This window comes from Rhinolophus sinicus, chromosome 2, assembly GCF_057876585.1.
Source record: "Rhinolophus sinicus isolate RSI-liver-muscle chromosome 2, RSI-T2T, whole genome shotgun sequence".
NCBI classification, from domain to species: domain Eukaryota; kingdom Metazoa; phylum Chordata; class Mammalia; order Chiroptera; family Rhinolophidae; genus Rhinolophus; species Rhinolophus sinicus.
The window spans coordinates 165,762,798-165,786,555 of record NC_142502.1 but is presented as its reverse complement, the minus strand read 5'-3'; the positions used below and the strand labels follow the sequence as shown (position 1 = coordinate 165,786,555).

The following is a 23,758-nucleotide window of genomic DNA, read 5'->3' as shown; positions in this document are numbered from 1 at the left end:
GGATCTAGTCATCAGAGATTTAAAGTAAGGAAGCACATAAAGAGCCAGATTCCAGTCCCTTGAACATTATACAAAACTATTTCATAAACCTACTTGCTTATATTTCCAACATGCTTACCACATATTATCTTGCATAATATCATCATAAAAGTGCCTTAACTAAGAAAAATGCCATTCGGGTACTTTAATTATGTGAAAAAGTAGACATAGATACCTAAAAGTTTAAATCCTTTAAAGCGATTTGCCTATAAGGAATAACTCATATAGAATGAAGCATTCCATATACTTTTAAGTATCTGTTACAGTTTAGATCAGGGCTTGGCAAACAACGATACCTGTTGCTTGTTTTGGCATCAATGCTGTAGCCATGACTGTTCCTAGGAGTTTAGACACTGCCACTCGTACCCCGTAATTTGAGTTTTCCAAAGCCTTAAAGCAGAGAGTGGCTATATTTTCCAGTTCAGCAGTCCACATGAACACAGCTTCATTCTGTAGTTCTAGTAGACACTGGAATTTTAAAAAAGTACATTAATCCTAGAACTTCCACTTCCAGAGATGGAATAACAAGAACCAGATTTACCCTCCTGGAAATAACCAAAATATTGGACAAAATATATGAAACAAGAGTTTTCAAGACACTGGACAGCAGGAGATAAAGGACAGTGTACCTTAAAAAATGGAAAACAAATAAGGTGAACCCACACCTGCCCCAGTTTACAGTCTTGAGAAAGGTCCCAATACTTAGGAGGAAACGTTTAACACTAAACTCCTATATAAGAAAGAAGAAAGGTCTCAAATACATAACTTTAGCTTCCACTTAAGAAACTATATGACATAGAGCAAATTGAAGACAAAGTAAGCAGGAAAAAAAGGAAGTAACAGATAAGAGAGGACATCAAGAAAACTAAAAAAGGATAGAAATGAAACCAAAAGCTGCTTTGAGATGACCAATAAATTTGACAAATTTCTAGACAGACAGGAGAGGAAAAAGAGAGAGAAGACACAAATGACCAAAATTTGGACAGAGGGCGGTCATGTCACTAGATTCAATATATATTAAAAGGACAAAGGAAATATTATAAACTTTATGCCAATAAGTTTGACAATTTAGATGAAATGGACAACTCACTCAAGAAAAAAACCAGATAACCTAAATAACCCAATATCTACTTTAAAAATTGGATTTGTTTTAAAATTTCCCCCCAAAGAAAACTGAAGTCCCAGAGAGCTGTACTGCTGAATTTCACCAAAATTTTAAGAAATAATACCAATTCTATAGAAACACTTCCAGAAAATTGAAGAGAAGGGTATACTTCCTGACTCATTCTATGGGGCCATTATTACTCTGATATTAAAATTTGATAAACACACTCAAAGAGAAGAAAACTACATACCAATATCCTTCATGAACATACATGCAAAATTCTAAACAAACTTGTAGTGACTCTCATCGAACAATACATAAAAGGGGTAATATATCATGACCAAGTGGGGTTTATCCTAGGAATGAAAGATTGGTTAAAATTCTAAAACTAGTCACTGTAATTCATTAGCAAACTGAAAAAAAAAAGTCATGGAATCATCTCAATAGATGTTGAAAAGCATTTAACAGAATATAGGTAAAACTGAGGAAAACTGAAAAAGATCAGTAGATTGTGTCAATTCATTATTGTATTATACTGGTTGTAATATCATACTATCCTTTTCAAGATATTACCATGGAAGGAACTGAGTAAAAGTTTTTTAAAATCTCTCTATGTTATTTCTCACAATTGCATGTAAAATCTACAGTTATCTTAAAGAGTTTAATTAGAAGACAGCAACACCAGAAAAAACACAAGAAATCAAATTTAAATCAAAAGTCCTTTGACAACATCCATTCCTGATAAAACTTCTTAGAACGCTAAGAATATAAGGGCACTTCCGAAACCTGATAAAGATCATCAAGTAAAACAGGACTTATAATAACAGGATACTTCATGGTGAAGGACTGAATGTTTTCCCCTGAAGGATATGGAACAAGACAAGGATGTCTGCTCTCATGTTTTCTGTTCAACACTCTACAAAGGATCTAGCCAGTCAGTGCAATAACACAAGAAAAATAAATAAAAGAATCCAGATACGAAGAGAAATAAAGCTGTCTTTATTCATGGACAGATGATTATCTATATACAATATCTGATAGAATCTATTAAAACGTCTCATAAGTCAGTTTAGCAAGATCAGTGGATACAAGATCAATGTACAAAATCAACTATATTCCTATATGTTAGTAATGAACAACAAGAAACTGAAATTTAACAAATCAATACCATTTAAAATAGCATAAAAATATGAACTATTTAGGAATAAATCTGGCAAAAGATGTGCAAGACTTGTACATTCAAAACCACAAAATGTTGCTAAGAGATATCAAAGAGACCTAAATGAAGAGAGATATATCATATTCATGGGTTGGAAAACTTAATATTATTAAGCTGCCAACTCTCCCCAAATAGATCTATAGATTCAGTGCAACCGAAATCAAAATCCCAGCATGCTATTTTTGTAGAAATTGATAAGCTAAAATTCATATAGAAATGCAAAGAACCTAGAATAGCCAAAACTATTTTGAAAAAGAAAAAGTTGGAGGGCTAACTACCTGATTTTAAGGTTTATTATAAAGGTACAGTAATCAAAAAAGTGTTGACATCAAGATAGACAATGGAACAGAATAAAGAGCCCAAAACAGACCGACATTTATATGGACAACTGATTTTCAACAAAGGTGCAAAGGCAAGTTAGTGAAGAAAAGACAATCTTTTCAACATGGTGCTAGAACAAGTGGATATCCATGCAAAGAAAAAAAAAGAACTTTAATTCATATCTTACACTATATATAAAAATTAACACAAAAAAGATCATATATTAAGTATTAACCAATAAAACTTTAAGGAAACATAGGAGAAAATTTGGGTTAGGTAAAGTTTTCTTAGCTACAACACCAAAAGCACAATCCATATAAGAAAACTGATAAATTGGACTTTAACAAAATTCAACATTTCTCTTAGAAATGCACTATTTGGAGAATGAAAAGACAAGCTACAGACTGGGAGAAAATATTTGCAAATAATGTATCTGATACAGTATATATAAAGAACCCATAGAATACCCATAAAACTCAATAATGGGAACAAATAATAAAACAATGCACAGAAGTTTTGAATAGGCTCTTTATCAAAGAAGATATGGACAGCCAATAAGCACCTAAAAATATGCTCATCATTAGTCATTAGGGAAACGCCAACTAGAGCCACAATGACATGTCTGTACTTCTCTATAGGAAGGGCTAGAATTAAAAAGATTGGCAATACCAAATGTTAATGAAGATGTAGAAGAAGTGAAAAATCTCATACATTGCTGGTGGGAATGTAAAATGGCACAAGTACTTTGGAAAACAGTAGAAATTTCTCAAAAAGTTCAATATAAATCTAGCATATGATCCAGCCATTCCACTCCTAGGTATTTTACCCAAGTGCTATGAAAGCACTGTCCATACAAAAACTTGTACACAGATGTTCACAGCAGACTTTTTTGTAATAACCCAAACTGGAAGCAACCCAAATGTCCATTATAAAAGAAGCAATAAACCAATGGCGGTATAGCCATACAATGAAATACTACTCTGCAATAAAAAGAAATGAACTGTTAAATGAGCGTGTAGCAACGTAGATGCATTTCACAATAATTATGGTGTGTGAAAGAAGCCAGACCCCCAACAAAAAAAAGAAAAAAAGAGTACATACCACATGATTCTATTTATATAGAATGAAATGAAACTAATCCATGGGGACAAAAACTATGCAATCATATCTTAACTCTTTAAAAGAAAAAAATCATTGTCTGTTTAAGAGCAAGCAGGATAATGAGCAGCATTATAAACTGGCTGAGGACTAACCTTGGCAACTGCACATCGAACAGCCATCGACCTGTCGGTCAAGAGGGACCTGGCATTCTTGTAAATATCCCGATGAGAGGAAGCTGCGGCACCGCCCAGTCCATTTAGAACTTTCTGCAGACTCATTAAGATTTCACTTCGCCCTTGAGACTAGACGTGAACACAAAGCAAAACTTAAAAACTACGTTGTAAAGCAAATTCCACATTTAAACAAGAGCATATCAAAACACAAGAACTGTCCGGGCTTAATGGCCGTACTTCTAAATTGTAAACAATAATGTAATAAAAAATACAATATTCTAGAAAGTACCTGTAAGATAAAAATAATTACTAACTTCAATTAAATAGTATCTTTCTGAGAAAGTAGGTTAAGTAAATGCATTCCAATGTTTCTATGACCTGTTGAAGTGCAACATAATGAGGACATGAAGACAAATGCAAAGTGTCAGTACCATATCGCAAGGATCCCAACTTTCAGAAAGGTTAAGGAAAAAGTACTTAAGAATATAAACCATCTAAAAGAGAAAGAAAACATCAACACATTCAAAAAACTTGTCACGGATACGCCAAATTCTCCTTTTCTTGTGACAAATTCAGTCTTGTTTTCATACTCTTCTAGTGCTTGATTCATATTTCTAATAGTATATTTAAACATAGGTGTCTTTCACTAGACTGTAAGCTGTTTGAGGTCAGGAACCATGTCTTATTCATCTTTATATGCCCAATGCCTGACAATATGTCCTCAGTTCTTATTTGATAAATGAATAAATAGTTCCCAGAAGAGGTGTTGTCCAAGAAATCTTTTGTTGTCCTTGACAAGGGAATTAGACTCCGAGCATCCAGGGCTGAGCCTATTTGTAGTTAACTCCAAGTTAACAAGGAAGTTTCAGAAGCAATACCAAACTGACATGACAAAACAGAACTATTTTCGCTTGATATTGGCTGCTGTGAATTAAATAGAGTCCCTCCACTCTAAAGATTAGTTCAAGTCCTAAATGCTGTTACTTGTGAGCGTGACTTTATTTGGAAATAAGGTCTTCGCAGGTGAAATGAAGTACAGATGAGATCATACTGGATTAGGGTGGGCTCTAACCCAATGACTGGCATCCTTAGAAGAGAAGAAATCGGACACAGGGATGCATAGGGAGAACACCGTGGGGCCAGGGAGGCAAAGGTTGGAGAGATGCATCTACAAACCAAGGGGTGCCAAGGATTGTCAGGAACCACTAGAAGCTAAGAAGACAAGGAAGGATTCTTCCTAAGAGGCTTCAGAGGAAGCACAGCCCTCCTGACACCTTGATTTCAGGCTTCTGGCCTCCTGAATTGTGAGACAATAAATTTCTGTTGTTTTAAGCCACCCAGTCTGTGGTAATTTATTACGGCAGCCCCAGGAAACTAGTACATTAGCTATGGCACAAAACGTAAAATGGCAATGCAAACACATCCCTAAGGCTAAATAAAAAAATGATCCATTCTTTGTCAAGGAAAAGCACACTTTCCCTTTTCCCTGAAATACGAGGTAATACATTAAAAGAAGGGGCAAGTAATTTTTTTGCAAGTAACAACATTAAATCACCTTCTTGCTAAGTAGTATGAGTACCACAGTGACAGAAAAAAGGCAAATAAACATATATTTTTAACTGACATAAAACTCCTGCCACAAGCAGAACATTTAAATAATATTTGTTATAAAACTTCTATGGTAGAAGAGGGTGAAGGGAGTCAAACATATGGTGATGGAAGGAGAACTGACTCTGGGTGGTGAGCAAATAATGTGATATATAGATGATGTATTACAGAATTGCACACTTGAAACCTATGTAATTTTACTAACCATTGTCACCCAATAAATTTAGTTAAAAAAAAAAGAACTTACCTCTGCACTTTTCAGAGATTTCAAAAGATTATTTACTGTTTCTGGAAATGCACTGCCTAGCATTCTCCCCATTTTTTCATAAAATGCTCCCACACAAGTCACTGCGGCCCTGTAAGAAGTGATACTTCATTAGTCATTGCTGAGGTCAGTAATACAATTTCATCACACTTTTCTCATTTTCAGAAATCAATTTATATTTGTGTAGGACACTTGGCTACAAATCCTTAATTTTCAACTTTCAAAAACATTTTGTTTATTCTTTATAATTGCAACCAATACTATGGCTAATCAAATTGTATTCTTGTTAGGAAAACAACAGAATAAATATATATTTATGTAACAAATCAGACCCATCCTTTGGAAAGAAACTCAAGCTTTCCTTTTATGAAGACTTCCCAAATTACATCAATCCACAAAGATTCCTCTCTTTTCTCATTATATATAACAATGTCAACCACTCATTTTGACAAAATTATATTGTTTACTGTGTTGTGACGACCATTTCATGTAACTATATCTCATCCTGCAAATGGAAATGCAAACCACGGAAACAGGGAATCTATCATATACATTTTTGTATTGCTCACAGTGTCTGCCTCTTAATATACAAATAATAGTAAATAATCACTTGTGAAATTTAATTTAAATTGCTTTAATGAAACATTTGATACATAGAAGAAGAAATGTAACAGCAGCCCATCTCTTCAGGAGGGAGGAACTCACCCTACCAACACTCAGATAAATAGTAAGTAAGTGAACAGCTGTGAATTTAGCTTAGAGGCCAGAGTAGAGCATAGAGGTAAGAGCATATGCTTTGGGGTCTGGTAGATGTGTGCCTCAGTACCAGAACCTGCCACCTAATAGCTCTGTGTCCTGAGCAAGTTACTCTGAGGCTGAGGGAGATTACATAAATGTAACTCACTGTCATACATGTAATAAACAGTAAAATCAGGGAATCAACTTTCACCTCTTTGACTTTATATCCCATGCTTTTTCCAAATACTCTCCAGGCTGATAACAAAGCTAATGAATCACTAAGGTCACATGCCAGAATATATTAGGAAATTCCTAAATAGAACCCAAGAAACCATTGAAAATACATATGAACAATATGTAATAAATTCTACTTAAGCAGAACTACAAAATCGTGTGTGGATTGGCTAAGTGATGGAGAACTAATTCACCAAAGTATTAACATAGCTTCAAACCCCTAAATAAACTGGAAAGGAATAATACTAATCTCTTTCAAAACTTTTGAGATCTACATTTATCCCAAACAACACAATATTTAAACACAATATATCTACGCAGTTGGAACAGACCTAAAAATCAGTGTCCAGAATAATTTCCACATTTCCTCTGTAAGCTATTATACTGGTCCTGGCCCCCAGAATGATGGTACTGAGTTGTATCCTTGGCACCTTTTCTCCTCCAATAGTGAGTAGTATACTCTTCCTAGGTAACTTTATCCATACTGGAGGGTTCAGCCTACTCCCCAATCTCCATTATCTTCTCACCAAAACTACATTATTAGCTCAGATCTCTGAAATCCATACCAGGATTTCCAACCGCCTATGATGTACTCTCACTTGGAGATTCCCACTTGTACTCCAAAATCAGCACTCACAGAACTGAACTCATCAACTTCCCCTCACAATTGTTTCCTCCACTATTTTCCATCTTTCTGAAAAGCACTGTAAAATAAGGTATACATAAGCTACTTCTGCTTCCAATTAGAAGTTTCCTTTGTCTAGAAAAGAAGTTGGCAAACTACAGGCTACAGACCAAACCTGACCCATCATCCAGCCTAACACCTGTGTTTAGTAAATAAAGTTTTATAGAAATACGGTCATACTCATCTCTGTCTGTGGCAGAGATAAGTAGTGACAGAGACGTATAGTCCAAAAATATTTGGACTATATTCTGACAAAGCCAAAAATATTTACTATCTGTCCCTTTTCATACAGTTTGCCAACCCCTAGCCTATCGCATCCATCTTCCCATCTTAACCCCTTACTTGACTAGTTTCCACGTGTCCTTCCTTGATGATTGATCTTGTTTGGCTGACGCCACCTTGAGAAGCTCCTTGACATTGCTCTCCACTCCCACCACTGCTAAGCTTCTGTAGATGTTCTTTTCCCTCCCACAGCACCTCTCACAGTACTGTAACTGCTGTGTTTCTTATTTGACTCTTTCACAGGATGCATCCATCCCTATAACCATTATCCTCAAGACTTACTCCAAAAATTTCTGCCCTTGATCCAAACCACAGGTATGTGCAGGACTTGGGTTAATCTCTTAATGTAGGGATCAGCAAACATGCAGACAAAATTGTCTCTGTCTCAGATACACAGCTCTGGCATTACAGCACAGAAGCAGCTATCACCTAAACGGAAAGGCATGTCTACATCCCACTAGAACTTCACTTACAAAACAGGCAGCAGGCTGGGTTTGGCCTCTGGGCTATAATTGGCCCATTCCTACCTCAATCTCCTCGGCTAGAAATTGTTTACTTTTCTATCCATCCCAGCTAAGAATATTACTTCCTTCAAATTTACCAAAAGACAGCTCTGTAAATGGCTGACATCATACCAATTCTCTGTAGTTTGCTGAAAGTCCCAATGGAGCAAATGCTGAAATAGAACCCCTGCCCCAGACCTATTTAGAGTGTTCAGTGTCAGCAGCATGCCTCAGGTTCCATCTACCTGGAGCTCTTTATAATCAGCATATTATAAAGATAATAACTTACTAAGGTAAATTACTCTAAAAAAAAAAGAAGTTTCAAGGGGCATCTCAGAGTAAGTACTCACAATTTTGTTGGTAAGTAGGCTGCAGTGTCATCTTTATTTCTGATAATGTCATTACATTTTTCAAGTGTTTGAAAAACAGTGAAAGTATCCCCAATGCTATAAAGGGCTGCGAGATTTTTAGCTAACAATTTTCGGGTAGGTGGTCCAGGTGAACTACTTATTAATCCAGTTAATTGTTCAACAAGTTTTTTCTGTTTTTCCTTTACATCAGTCTGTTATAAAAAAAAAAATAAAGAATATGATCAGTTTCTTTCTCCTATGTACTTTTGTTGTCTTTTAGTAAAAAAAAGGAATACTTAACAGTTAAGGCACTCCAATAATTAAAATCTAGATTACATTGGGCACAAAACCATAAATGGGAATTTTCAAGATAAAGAAGAGTTCAATAAGAAATGAACCATTCTTTACTATATTAAATATTCTCCTTCATTCCCCTCCAGTGCCAAAGAGTTAGCTGCCAATAAAAGTGACTACTCTAGATCCAACTTTTCCACATCAGCTTCCTAAGAAATAAACCAATGGTCCAAGGATGTAAAATATTGCGTGTATGGACAATCCAGATGGGCTCCCCTTTAAAAGCCAAGTCAGTAGTCTAGTAAGTTACAGATCAGTGAAGGGAATCAAAAGAAACTCTGAAGAGCCCTACACAACAGAAAAAAATATTCAGATCTACCCATAATCAATACTGAAAATTCATTCATTCATTCAAGAAATACTATGAACTTACTACATGCTATACACTATTCTAGACATGAATATTCTAGGCAACGGTGAACACAACAGACAAAGTCTCTACCCTCATGAAGTTTACATCCTAGAGGGGAGACAAGAGTTTGCCAAATTGAAAATGAATAGTGTGAGTTACTATTTTACATAGATCAGTAAGAAAAGGACTCTCTGAAAAAAATTGAAGGCAAGAGCTATGCAAATATCTGGGAGAGGAACATTCTAGACAAAGAGAACAGTGCAAAGGCCTGGAGGAGGCAGCATGCGTAACGTGTTTGAGGACACCAAGAATAGTTTGGCAGGAGCAGAGTAAGAGACAGGAAGCAGTAGATGAAATCAGAAGGGTAGAAGGGACCAGGTTGTGTAGTGTCTTATGTATCATCGTAAGAATTTTATGTTTTATTATCAGAGTTTGAAGCAGAGCGGAGACATGATCTAAATGTTTTAATAGGCTCATTCTGAATACTGAGCTAAGAATACTCTGCAAGGTACATGATGGAAGCAGGGTGAGCACATAGGAAGCTTTTGCCATAATCCAGATAAGGGTGGTAAAAATGGAGATGATGAAAACTAATTTAATTCTGGGTATATTTAGTGGCTAGAGCCAATGAGATTTGCTGATAAATATGATGTGAAGTCTGAGAAAAAGGGAGAAGTCCAGAATGCCACTACGGTTTACGAGTATGACCTGAGCAATTAGAAGGATGAAATGGTCATGTCCTGACATGGAGAACACTGGAGAAAGGACAAGTTTGTGAGGGGGAAATCAAGAATTTGGTTTTGAATATGTTAATTTTGAGATGCTGTTTAGATATCCAAGAGGTGGGTCAGCTCGTTGGATATGTGGGAGTCACTACTGCTAGATGGTAGTAAAAATCATGACATTAGATGATGTCACTGAAGGCATAACAATAAATAGATTTTTTAAAAAAGTGCCCAGAATTCAGAAAGAGCCAATAAAAAACAATGAAGAGTAACTAGTGAAGAAGGAGGCGAACGAAAAGCAAATGGTGGCTTGGGAGCCACAAATAAGAGAAGCTTAACACAAAGTGTGCATCAGCAGAAATGAAAGCAATCTATTTTTTAATTTGGGTACAGGGAGTACAGACGTTCATATTATTATGCTTCATAACTCAGATAACTTTATATATACTCTTTTGTATTTTTCAATTTCACAGCAAAAAATATTTCAAGTATTAGAGAATCAACTATATCAAAAGCTGCTGGTAGGTCAATTAAGACAGAATACTGACCACTGGTTTGGGCAATTTGAGATCACTGATGACTGAAAAAGAGCTGTTTCAGTGGAGTGAAGACAACAAACACCCAATTGGAGGGGGATTAAGAGAAAATAGAAACTTCCAGTTAAAGAAGCCCCACTACAGGGCAACAATAACAACAAAAGCACAATCCACAAGGGTAAAGAAAATAGGAAAAGAAACAATGCAAAATATGGAAGCCAGGTACCCCCAACAGGGAAAGCTGAGAAGAGACCCAACTTACAACACAGAACCCTCTAAAATCTCATGTTTTCTTGTTGTTGTTGTTGTTGTTGTTGTTTTGAGGCCCTAAGAACTTAAGGAGGAGTGAAGCTGTGCCTAGAAATGGAGGGAATGGTTGAGAGCCTAAGAAGCTGTAAGACTCCCATATCTCACTCCGCCATTCTGGACTTAGGAAGCTCAGGCACAGCTGTGGGCTATGAAAACTACTGAAAAACAGGGGAATGAAGTGAGAGTTTGCATACTGAATGTTGAAGTCCCCAGCCTTCTCCCACAATTCCTAGAACCCAGACAGCTAGTCGCATACCTGAGGACACTAGTGTAGAAAAGTCTCTACTGGGGAATGATGAGCCAAGAACCTAAGATACTAATGTCAGCGGCTCCTCAAAGAACCAGACCATCCTACGGTGAAGCACACTTCACCCTGCCCAGAAAACTTTTTACTACTCATTCTAAAATTTGAGCAGACAGCCAAAGAACATCAGATGTTTAAGGAAAGCATCTAATTTGAACGACAGAAAATGACAAGCAATGTGGATGAAATAGACTATGCAGGAAGAAGAAAACAGCAAGTAAGAAAAGTCTATGATTTACTCCTCTGAGAGATAAATGAAGATATTGTGATAGCTAGGCAACACTGAGGGACCACTTGAAGTTGGAGATAATGAATTTAAAGTCACAGAGTCATGTTTTTCACCAGTCACATTCAGCTGTCCAGGTAGAGACATGAAGTAGGCAACAAGGTTGATTTAAAGGAGGTTTGGGTACTGCCACAGAATAGAAAAAGGACAGACAAGAAATTCCTATCACAGTGCAATATGCTCCAGTTCTGTAAGTGACCCACGACCTTTCCAAAATATAATGTTTTCTCATAAATCACGAACACATAATACTCTTGATTATGTTAACACAACTGGAAAAAATATAACATACCTTGTTGGCAGCAACCAAGACTTTATCAAGAAATCGCAACCACTCAAAGATAAAAACTGGTCTCTTTGCTTCTGTGATTTGAGCCAAAGCTTCTTCGTTTAGCAATAAACTGTGGGCTAACTCCATTACTGAAGTTTTAAATTCACACCTTAAAGCAACAAATTAAAAAAATACTTACAATTTTTATTTTAAGGTTAAAAGTCGAGCTTAATGAATGCAACCACTAAGAAATGAAAAGTCAGCCTTTACTTCTCATCTCATTTGGAGGAAACTTAACATAATTTCTTGGAGGCAAAACCTGAGGGCCGAATTTTAAAGGGCAGGGGTACAAAACAAAAAAAAACAAAAAAAGAAAAGAAAAAAATGCGGTAAAAAACTAAAATAAATAATGCAAATAAGGCATTATTCCAGAAGAAATGTGTCTAGTAAAACATATGTCATTAATCCATTCCATAAACTGGAAAACCGAAGCAGCAAGATCAATCAAAGCCCTGACAACCCAGCCTCCTTTTCTCTGATCCACTTCTGGGCGCATAGCACCCTTACCCCTCCCCTGCTGCACCTGGCCAGGAATACAGCAAATGTCCCAGCACGAATACCCCAGCTGGAAGTCTCCAAGTGTTTTCCTGCAGGGAAGGGTTGGGGGCGGCCGAAGCTTCAATGACAACGCCCGGCGGTCCGAGAAGGCAGGCTGCGCGCGCTGCGGGTCTGGATTAACAAGACTACTCCACGGACCACAGCGCAGCGCCGGGCCTGGGAGAAATGCAAGAGGCCGTCGCAGGCCTCGGCAGTCACTCCAGCTGTCAACCCCAGGAGACGAGGGCTCGGAATCGAGCCCGGCTCTTGAAAGGGGAAAATGTCCCTTACGATCTTGAATTTCCTCCCCAGCCCTCTGAAACCGTACGGGGAGGTCGGGGGTGTGTATGCGCGTCAACGTGCATGCTTTGGCGGCGAATGGGGGCGGCCTCACCTCCTAGGCTGGCAAGTACCGATCAGACGAGCTCCGAAGCCAGCAGCGCCGTCAGGGGGCCCGGATGCCCCTCCTCCCGCATTCAGGCCAGCAGGAAACGAGGGGAGAGCGCGTGCGCGGAAGAGAGTCTTGCGCAAGCGTACTAACCATGTCCTCCTAGCCCCGCCTGCCACAGGTTTCCAATTGATTCTGCTCACCTCAACTCAGGTTGAGGCAGAGGCCCAGGAGTCCTGAGCTCGTTGGGGAGCGTCTGCGGGGCGCGCACTTTCGCTAGCAGGCCCCGGGCGAGCAGCGCTGCCAGGTAAGGCGCGGGAGACGCCGGGTGGAATGATAAAGGGCGGCGATCTGTGTGCTGGTTGTGACTACCCCATCACACCATCACCCACAGTCCCCCACTGTGGGTGTTCTCGTCTGTGGGAGGCTTGCAGCCGAGGGTCGCGGGAGGGTAGGGATCAGCGGTCCCTGAGGGGAGTGGTTGAGTCAGGCGTTTCTTGTCACCTTTCTGCTGTGCATCTCCTTAGCCCATCCACTAGGAAGTGTAGTGGGACTCTTGGTATAGCAGAAGCAGCACTTTTGTTGCCACCTCCCTGACCTCTCTCTGCAACAAAACAAAACCTACTCCTACAGTCTGACGCCTCTCAAAAACTGGTAACTCCGTTGTTGCAGGTGTTCAGACCAAAAGCCGTGGAATAATCCTTGACATCACCTCCAATCCCTTAGCAAATCTTCTTAGCTGTACCTTCAAAATATACCCGGAATGCGACCACTTCTTACCACTTCCACTGCTGTCAGTGTGGGCCAAACCGCCGTCATCTCTGCCTGGCTTATCGCCTTGTGAGATTTGTCCTATGCTTGATGGGAATGGATGATGCTAAAGGATGTTGTACTCATAAAAAGGGAGCTTTAAAAACGATCTGTAACCCCCACCTTCAGATCTGCCTAGCACTTTGGAGTGGTTCACGTAAAGATAATGAATCCTATCTGCAGTAGCAAGAGCCCTGAGACCTAGATTCTTTGTGGTGTTGAGCAAGTCATTTAGCCATACTGAGCCTTAATTTCTCCAACTAGAAAGCAGAACCATATTCTTACCTTGCAGAATTGTTAATGATCATTAAATGAGATAAAGGTGTGTGATGTATTGGATAAGTGCTAAATTTTTATGCGTAAACATACTAGTATCACAAATGAAGAATCTGAGGTTTAGAGACAGTGGGTGAATTACCACAAATGCTGTATATAATCTTCCACGTTTTAAATTTATTACATTATAATGAAAAGAAAATTAAGCAAAACTAAACTGTAGTGTTTCAGGATGCACACATGGATGATGAAACTATAAACAAATGGAGGTGATTGGAAGGGGTGCGATTGGTTGGCTCCTGGAATAGCTAACAAGGTTCTATCTTCTGATAGCGGTGATGGTTTGCATTATCTTTTGCTGTACAACACATTATTCCAAAATTTAGCAGCTCAAATAACTACAATCATTTATTATCTCACAGTTTCTGTGGGTCAGAAATTTGTTACTGGTTTAGCTTAGCTCAGACTTTCTTAATAAGTTGTCGTGAAGATGCCAGCCCAGGCTGAGTGATTTGAAGTCTTGACTGGTGCTAGAGGGTCCATTTCCAAGGTAGCACACTCATGTACCCCCCAAATTTGTGCTGGTTGTGGACAGGAAGTCTCAGTTCTTCCCATGTGGACCTCTCCATAGAGCTGCATGTCCTCACTACATGACAGCTAACTTCCTTCAGAGTGAGGAATTTAACTTCAGAGTCATTTAACTAAGAGCTGTAGTGTCTTTTATGACCACAAGTCATAGTCCATCATTTCCACAATATCCTGTTGATTACACAGGTTAGTCCTGTTTACTGTGGAAGGAGACTACCCTAGGATGTTGAAAACCAAGAAGCAAGAACCATTGGGGGCCATCTTGGAGGCTACCACATGGTTGCAAGTATTTGCCTCACAATAATTCATTAAGCTGTACATTTTATGTGGTTTTCTGTATTGATGATATATTTACATCAAGGAATTAAAAAATGTAAGACATGATGACTGAAAAATGTATTTTATTATTACAAAATTACAATTAATAAAAACTTCTGATAATTGCTAAGCATTAAGAATTTATGATGTGACAGTGGTAGGCAGCAGGAATATAAGGGACTTGTCTTTGTGGTTTACAGTCTAGTTGGGAAGATATACATGAAAAATACTAAAAACTAGTACAGTAATTCTTTTCTCATCCAGTGTAATTGTTCAGCCTCTCAGCTGCAGTTGACAGAATCCCTACTCAAACAAGCTTACTTAATGAAGAAATTTATTAGCCCATGTAGCTGGGAAGAATGCTAGGTTACAGCATTCTTCTAGTTACAGCTCCTCAAAGAAAGAGCTACAGGAATCAGGGTCTTGGGAACTAGGGTTGGAGACTCATTGCTTTTCTCTATTTTCTCTGTCTGGCATCATTCTGCAGAGCAGGATCTCTTCATATGGCCAAGAAGATGGCCTTCCCAGCCCAGCTTCACCTACCTCCAGTTCAGAAACCCCAGTGAAAAGAATTTCTTTCCCCACAATCTATATATTTATATCATGTGAGGAAAGAAATTCTTCTTTGCCTTGGTTGGATCATCCCCACCCCTACTGTGGGGACATAAGGTACTATAATTGGCCATCTTGTGCCCAAGGGAGGATGGAATACTGAGATTGCCACCCTCCTCTAGAACCACATGGAGGGCAGAGGGCTGGGTTCCCAAAGGGAAGCACTAACATCACCAGGGAGCCTGTTAGAAATGCCAGCTCAGGCTCCAGCTCAGAATCAGACTCCGCATTTTAAGAAGATCCTGGGGCAAATCATATACACAATAAAGTTTGAAACGCACATTTCTGGATAATTATTTTTATCCCTCTACGGACCAACAATTACATGATTTTAGCTATTTTGGATGGAAACTCTCCTCAAGAATGTCTCCATGTGAGTGAGGATTTTAACTATATCAAGTTCCAAATGGGCAGCTTGAATATACAGAGCTGTAGAGAGAGACCTGGTGTGGTCAGGGCAGGTTTTTGTGAAGGAGGGCAGCTTAGGCCTAGGAAGAAGGAAAGCATCTGTGGTATGTTCAGAGGGCAATGAGAAGCCGGTGTGCTTTGAATAATGACCCTAAAGGAGAGTCAGGGGTCAGATTATGAAGGACTTTTGCTACAGTGTTAAAATGACTGGTTCTCCATGGCCTACGGGGTCAAGTTTATTGAAGGATTTGAAACAGGCAAGTATTACGACCTGACTTGTGTTTTTAAAAAAGCACTCTGGAGAGGGTATAGAGGATGGATTGGAAGAGGAGAAGCCCACGGCAATGAGACCAATTGGGAGGCAGTTGTAATAGTTCGTGACAAGAGAAGGGCTAGGAAGTACAACGGCCTTTGTCGGGTGAGAAAGAAACGCCTGACCTAAAGCATTGGTCACAAGTATGGACACAAATGCCTATGAGGAATATTATAGAGGAAGAAGTGACAGGTTTATAAGAGGTCAGGAATGGGTAGCTAGCAGTGACATTAATTGGGAAATATAAGGGATGAAGGAGGTTTGGGGTGGAAGAGAACGAGTTGTTTGGGTCGTTGAGTTTGAGAGCTCCTCACAGAAAAATGTCAAAAGGGCACTGGAATGTGGAGTAGAGCTCTGGAGAAAGGTTATGGCGGGGGATACAGAAAGGTTTATTTCCATTTTGGTAAACTGAAAAAATCATAATTGTTACTTGATCCTACTTGATTTGTAGGTACTTTTGTCATATGAAATTGAGATGGCAGAAGAAGAGGACTATATGTCTGATTCCTTCATTAATGTCCAGTAAGTAACTGTACACTTCATGTAATAATATGTACTGACATCAATGTAGACTCTTAAGCAATGACACTGATTTTAAATGTGAGGTTCGAAAGTTAGTCGTATTGCTTTATGGAAACACTGTCTACATGTCCATACAAAGATACAAAGAGCCTCTTCCTTTCTAATGCTAAGCATTTTACTTCTGCCATTGATTATTTTTATTACCTTCTGCCAAGGAAATTTACCCTTTTTCTTTATCTTATTGTTTCTTCTAGCTACTGTTCATCTTTGCTCTTTATTATTGCCAACCGTATAGAAATTTAGTCCGAACTTGCTATTTGTAGTTTCTTCAACTCTGTGCTTTCTTTAGTTTCCTACAATCTGGCCACACAGCCTTCCTCACTTTTACTAAAACAGCCATTCTCAGAAGTCACTGTTAACATTCTAATATTGATGATAACAACGGTAATCAGGAAGGTAGCACTGAAAAACTATGTCAAGTAAGTAAGTATCAGAGTCATGAGAAAACGTCATGTATTCCTCTAAAATAACCGTTTCCCTTATTCTTCAGAGAAGATGTCAGACCAGGATTGCCAATGTTGAGGCAAATTCGAGAAGCCCGTCGAAAAGAAGAAAAGCAGCAGGAAGCTAATTTGAAAAACAGGCAGAAGAGTCTAAAGGAAGAAGAACAAGAAAGACGTGACATTGGGTTGAAGAACGCACTAGGCTGTGAAAACAAAGGGTTTGCTTTGCTCCAGAAGATGGGATATAAAAGTGGTCAGGCCCTTGGCAAGAGTGGTAAGTCACATCTGGAAACAGATGTTCCTGACCACCACATTGTGATTTATCAATGGGTACCAGAGGTGGCTCTTTCGTCTTTCTCCACCTACACAGAAATGAAAACAGCTTAAGTGTCTCAGTCTCCCATGTGCTAACAAGCGTTATAGAGAACTTTCATTTTCCCACATCCACTTTAGACAGCCATGTGCCATCAGCCCAGCTCAGCCTTGAAGGCACTAACAACCAGGATGGACGAAGCTTACACTGGAGGCAACAGCTAGGAATGGTGACAAGAGAAGGGCTAGGAAGTACAATGGCCAAAGAACAGTAAAGCAACATTAAAAATGATGTCAGGACTCTGCCTGTTTGCTGTGTGCCTGTGGCAGCTGCCCGAGTGACCGGCCAGTTAGAGAAGCTCCATGCTCACTTCTCTTTTTAGGAAGTAAGACTATCATTAAGATATAGAGGCCATATGTATATAGTAGCCTCTGTAAGCTCTTCTTCTTTTCTTCTCTCCTTTATCGTAATTGATTTGATCTTCACCTAGCAAGCCTGTCACCCTCTTGGATATACATAATACCAGTTTTCCACTTCTTAAAACCCTACCTTCAGGTGACATAGGAGACTGTGGGGCAGCCTTATTGGGGACTAGGTATTCAAAAGGAGATAGTTGATTAGAGTATTGATGTTCAGATTTCAGTTTGAATATTATTGAAACAGGAATGGGTATGTAGGGAACATTGTCAAGTTGCGTACTATGCGTACCTGTAGTTTGAGGAAGAATTTCTAACATAGTTTGTGTTTTGTTCTCTTTTTTTTAGGAGATGGTATTGTTGAACCAATTCCCCTCAAAGTCAAAACAGGTATCTATTTTTAGAGCTATCTGCCAGTAATGATAACTGATGCTTAGATCTAGCACATAAATTTGCTTAATACATTTTTTTATGATGGTACTATTACAGTGCTTATCATAGGAAGCCCTCAGTCAAATGTTTCTTAGTTAAACTTCTAAACCTTTTAAACTAAAAATAAAAGTAAGTTTTAGTTGAGTATAAAATAAAATTTAAATCATAAAATATGGGGGGAAATTGTTGTAACCATTAAACACGCAAAGGTATTTTTGGCAATTGAAATATCCTAAAAATATTCTGAGACAGATTTATACATTAAATGTTTTTCTCTATATCTTGGATGAATTAAAGAGGAAAAGAATGTATCTTATTTGTTTATATTTATATGAAAATGTGACAGTTGGTATTATTTTCCCAATTTAAAAAATTTGTATAGTATTACTATCTTATTAGATCAGACTAATGATCTCAAATTTTGGGGGGGTTTAAAAAAAAACTCTCTAGTGTTTTCTCCTGTCATTCTTGTCAAATGATTTTGAGTAATTGTACTAAAGTTAGAATTGCATTTAATTTGTAAATATATTTAAATTGTCATGTTTTGATGTATAAAGTCAGTACGTTTCTCATTAGAATTGTCTTGAAACAGGGAAAAGTGGCATTGGTCATGAAGCATCATTAAAACGGAAAGCAGAGGAAAAATTAGAAAACTATAGAAGAAAGAGTCACATGAAAAACCAAACTGAAGCAAAAGCTGCAGAAGAGTTTCGGTAAACTTTGATATCTGAGCTGCTTTGGTTTTCATCTTTTCTGTATTGTAAAATGTTTTCTGGCACTTGAGCATATCAAATGGGTAAAGAGTGTACAGACCTTGAATGCACTATTTTTTCTTTCATTTAGAATGCGACTTAAAAATAAGCAAGATGAAATGAAGCTAGAAGGAGATCTTAGAAGAAGCCAGCGAGCCTGTCAACAATTGGATACTCAGAAGGCAAGCCTTTTACCTGCTTTCTGTTTTGGTAGTAAAGTGTTTTGGCCCCAGTATGATTTGCTATGTATTTATATTTTTAAAAACAAAACAAAACACTCCAAGCCTGGTGTATTCAGCCTTCTACCCATTAAAGCTTTCGTTTAACATGTACTACTGATCTGTGATAACTGATACAATAATGACTGATTCACTGCAGGAAACTGAGTAGTCTGAATTATCCAGTAAGGGTTAAATAACATTTTTACATTAATTGTTCTCTGCTTATTTGAATATTGGTTACTTAAAGGCACTATGTGCGGAAATTCTATTCACCAGAGTATTTGACTAACTAGAAGAGCTTATTTTCAGTCCATATTCTTTACCTTATGTGTCCCTTACTAAAAAGGTCATAGTAGAAGACTATCTATTTCAGACTTGAATGATTTTTAAAATTCTGTCTTTGATTTTATTTTTATTTTGCTTTTATTTTTTATTTTGATGGTTCAAAATGACTTCATTTAAAGTCTCAACAATGTTTATTAAATTTCCCTCATACATAAATGGACTGCTGGAAGCAATCTCTCATTTTTCTGTATTTCCGTAGCACTTCATTTTGAATGTATGTCATGACACTTAAGATTTCCCAGCTTATTATGTCTTATATTATACCCATTAAGTTATTTATTTCCATAGCTTATTTTCCCTACTAGAATATCAGCAACTTGGAGACAATATTCTAACTGGGTTTTGCATTCCCAGAGTTCCTGGTAGAGTACTTTAGTCTTGAAAGAACACTCAGTAAATATTTAATTGGAAGAAGAAATTTATCTTGACATGAACATACTTGTGGTAGTCTTATGTTTGCTATGTTTAATTGGGAATGATTCCATATTTTCAGAATATTCAGGTTCCCAGGGAGGCCTGGTACTGGTTGAGGCCTGAAGAAGAGACGGAAGAAGAGGAAGAGGAAGAGGAAGAAAAAGAACAAGATGAAGATGAATATAACAGTGAAGATTTAAGTGTACGTCTTGGCCCAGTTCCTTGAGCAGGGTGTCTCAGCCTTGGCGCTGTTAACAAGTTAGCTGGGTACTTGTCGTGCAGTGCCATTCTGCGCATTGGAAGATACCCAGCAGCCTCCCTGGCCTCCACCCACCAGATGCCAGTTGCACGTCCCCCTCGTGATGACCAACACTATCTCCAGACATTGCTGAATGTCTTCTGAGGGGAAGAGTCACCCCTTGTTGAGAACCACTGCATTATAGATTTTCTTTTTTATTAACCCCAAATCAAAACTTCATATGAATTTTTCCCTTTAGCATCAGTTTACCCTCTCACCTCAGCTTGATGGATTAGATGCAAATGTAATTTATTTTCATTTCTACTGTGTTTCCTATTAAATTTGTGGAAGTGATTGTAATGAGTACGTCTCTCCCCCACCCATAAACAAAACAAAGCAAAAAAACAAAATTCAAAGGAAGTGGAGATTATTCAAGAAAGGAATAACATTTCTGTGGTTACTTGTATATAAGAGTTTTGTAGGACTTCCGCAATTTGAAAAAACTATGTTGCTCTTCACTGGGAGACCACTGATCAGAACTTTAACGGTAAAGGGAGGCGGTGTTCACCCTCATCCCATGGTGGGAGGTATATTCTTTGAAAATGAAAGTGGTCTTTAAAGAATTCTGATCCTAAGAGAGCTAGCCGAAATCTACTTTCTAAATGTTAACAAGTGGGCTCTGTTGTGTCTGGCAGACTTATGAAAATAACCAGGGTGGCTGGCAAACTGGGACTCGTTCTAATATGTTCTGCCTTTGACACCTCTCCTAAATGGTTGAGAGTCAGTAGCAGAAGATTTCTGGCCTTGGGCTAATTCAGCATGTTCCAGAAGACCAGAAAACCAAGATTCTGTTCAGTGTGAACCATTAATGTGCTTGTGTCCTGTATCTAGGTCCTGGACAAGTTACAAATATTGACCAGTTATTTAAGAGAAGAACATCTCTATTGTATTTGGTGTGGAACAGCCTATGAAGGTAAGAAAAATACTTTAAACATTTTTTGAAATAATGAATACAAGTGCTCTTTGTTTTAACTTTGATTTTTTGTAAAAGTCACAGTTTCCACAGACAATGGAAATTTCTTATTCCACTCAAATGGTAATGTGGGATCAATGTCTTAAAGAAATAGTGGATGTAAAAATAATCGAGGCCTTATTAAAGGTATTTTTAACTTTTCAGAAATGGAATGTGTAGAAGGGAATTTTCAGTCTTTTATTTCAAAAGAGAATTCTGAATCCCTTAAGGGTTTTGTTTTTTTCATGCTTTATTTTTAGAGATTCTTTCTCCAGCTACAGAAACTTAAAAAATATATTAAATTTTTAGAACTAATTTTTGTATAGACTATTGTCCCTGAACCCTGAAAATCAGCATGTTGAAATTCACTCCATTTTTTGTTGTTTTTCTAATTGTAAGAAAAGAAATGGTTTAATACTCGCCATATGTCTTCTGGAACCAAATACTTTCCCTCCTCACATATTTGCCCATGTTGGCTTTATTAACTTGAATTTAAGGACTTTATACTTAAGAGTGAAGAATATTTGGTTATTGTTGTTATTATCTTTTCCTGGTTTGGTTAGCAGAGTAAGTAGCAAACACATCTACAAAATCCATGTTAGGTTGAAATAATTTTCTAGAGTAGTGTACCATAGAAGTTGTATTAATCTTTTATTTTCCTCACATAAATTACAGATAAAGAAGACCTGTCTTCCAATTGCCCAGGACCAACTTCTGCAGATCATGACTAAGATTATTCTCAATAAAGTAGAAACTTGGAAAATGCTGTTGTTCCCACGCAAAGAAAGACAGTTGAGCAGTTAGAATGCCCAGATTTTTGATGCCAGTAAAGAAAAAGGGGCTGTATATGTTTTTTTCTTTTTGTATGTTAGAATTACTTTGTAGTTTAGAATGTAATTGTTCACCGACTTCTAAAAAAAACATAATGGAATTCTATCTCAGAACACAAGTATCATCACAGACATGGGCCATTACAATTTCTGACTGTTGTGATGCTCCTGATGTTGAAGGACAACAACAGGTAACTCCCTTATTCCCCTTTTCATTTCGGGAGAAACTGAGAAATAAGACATGGGAGTCAGAGAGAGATCAAAGTATCAGCTTTCTGGTCAATGAAGCTGAAATAGTGAGCAAGGCTGAGGTGTTCTCCAGTCAGATTCCCTCATATATCTGCCTGGTTGGAGAGAACTGCACACCTCTGCCCTGCTGGGACACAGCCCATCACTGCATTCTGAGACCAGGTAGCTTACATGGTGAGAATGCACCAGGGGTTGGACCATACAGGCTAGCTTCCTTCTCCCAACCTCCCTCATCAGATCAGACACTTCTCTGTTGAGAGGGAATGAATGAGGGTTCAGAGCTTGTTTCCACACTTCTCAGAGCTCACGGCCTTAAAACAGACCATTCCATTTCTGGGTAGCGCTAAGTGATTTTAAAGTTCTTTTTCTGTCTTAAGCTGAAATCTGCTTCCCTGTAATTTAATCATTCGATTAAAGACATACTGTGGCACACTTCTAGAAAGCTCCATCCAAGGTTGGGCATCAAAATTATGAACTTTTTTAAAAGTTCACAAACTCAGATGCCTCCTTTAGTGGTTTTGATTCAGCTAATCTAGGGTATTTTCTGGATATTTGTATTTATTTCAAATTTCTTAAAAGTCTGATAAGCACCTGTGGATGAGAACTAGTGCTGTAGGTATAATATAGAGCACTACTGTTGTCGGAATAGACTCACGACCTCACTGTACAGTTTTACATCTCACCTTTCAGTAGCATTGAGCAAGAGATCAACCTCTTCCTTTTATTAGAAACAGCTTACATGAGAACATAGCAAAAGCTAACCTCCACTGGCTCTAGTTTGTATATAATCAATAATACAAACTTGTTTTAGTCTCTGATCTTATATGACCTAATTCACTTGTTCTCAAGTTTAACTTGGGGAACTTTAAAAAATGATAATGCAAGGGTCCCACCTCCAGAGATTCTGATGTAATTGGTCACTGTGGCCTTGATTCTAAGATGCAGCAGAGATTGTGAACCACTAACCTGGTTAACTTCTGGGCCTCAGTTCTTCAGTTAGAAAATGAATCATTATTTTTGTGAACATAGATACATATATAAAATATTGGAGTTTATATAGTTGGATAATACTGTTCAATATTTATTGGTTTCATTTAAAAAATAATAAAATTGTATTAATAGTGAAAACAAAGGAGTACATCTTTCCCTTGGGATTATAGTCGGATCCTTTCCTGTCATTTCAGCCAACATACTGACATTCCTTTAGTCAGTCCCAAAGCCATATGGATTGTTTCACATGAAATAAACTCAGGAACTGGCTTCCTTTTCTCCTCTTACCGACTAGGGGGACAGCCCACCACCTGCCCAGTAGCCTAGAATATTTTGAGTATGTTTCTGAACAATTATGCTGAGAATGGTTAATAACCTTGATGGAACCCATGATTCCACCAGAGCTGTGGTCTGCATTTCCAGGCCAATGGCTAGAACGAGGCCTCCTTGG

General features: G+C 38.1%; 2 protein-coding genes across 3 annotated transcripts in view; one reads left to right on the top strand and one right to left on the bottom strand.

The window, feature by feature from the left end:
* Window positions 1-12,893, bottom strand: part of HEATR5B (HEAT repeat containing 5B) — a 74,467-nt gene extending 61,574 nt beyond the window's left edge. The window contains exons 1-6 of one of the 2 annotated variants that reach the window (XM_019741998.3): window positions 12,752-12,893; window positions 11,782-11,929; window positions 8,624-8,835; window positions 5,814-5,922; window positions 3,938-4,087; window positions 336-507 (exon numbers count right to left, since the gene is read on the bottom strand). In XM_019741998.3, coding sequence (XP_019597557.3) covers window positions 336-507; window positions 3,938-4,087; window positions 5,814-5,922; window positions 8,624-8,835; window positions 11,782-11,907 — 769 coding nt within the window. In that variant the 5' untranslated portion in view covers window positions 11,908-11,929; window positions 12,752-12,893. Of the gene's footprint in view, window positions 1-335; window positions 508-3,937; window positions 4,088-5,813; window positions 5,923-8,623; window positions 8,836-11,781; window positions 11,930-12,380; window positions 12,647-12,751 lie in introns of those variants that run through there. The other variant, XM_074331895.2, reaches the window with a different exon arrangement.
* Window positions 12,873-23,449, top strand: GPATCH11 (G-patch domain containing 11). The gene is made up of 9 exons (XM_019742029.3): window positions 12,873-13,052; window positions 16,522-16,592; window positions 17,143-17,369; window positions 18,173-18,214; window positions 18,849-18,969; window positions 19,100-19,190; window positions 20,068-20,190; window positions 21,118-21,199; window positions 21,914-23,449. Exons 2-9 carry the CDS (start codon window positions 16,546-16,548, stop codon window positions 21,967-21,969), a joined length of 789 nt encoding a protein of 262 aa, XP_019597588.2. The 5' UTR covers window positions 12,873-13,052; window positions 16,522-16,545; the 3' UTR covers window positions 21,970-23,449.
* The last annotated feature ends 309 nt before the right edge of the window (window positions 23,450-23,758 follow it).

Coding starts and splice junctions, on each gene's coding strand:
- GPATCH11 (XM_019742029.3), top strand. CDS start 16,546: ATGGCAGAAGAAGAGGACTATATGTCTGATTCCTTCATTAATGTCCA. Junction 18,970..19,099: donor AAAGCTGCAGAAGAGTTTCG/GTAAACTTTGAT, acceptor TCTTTCATTTAG/AATGCGACTTAAAAATAAGC. Junction 20,191..21,117: donor ATAACAGTGAAGATTTAAGT/GTACGTCTTGGC, acceptor TCCTGTATCTAG/GTCCTGGACAAGTTACAAAT.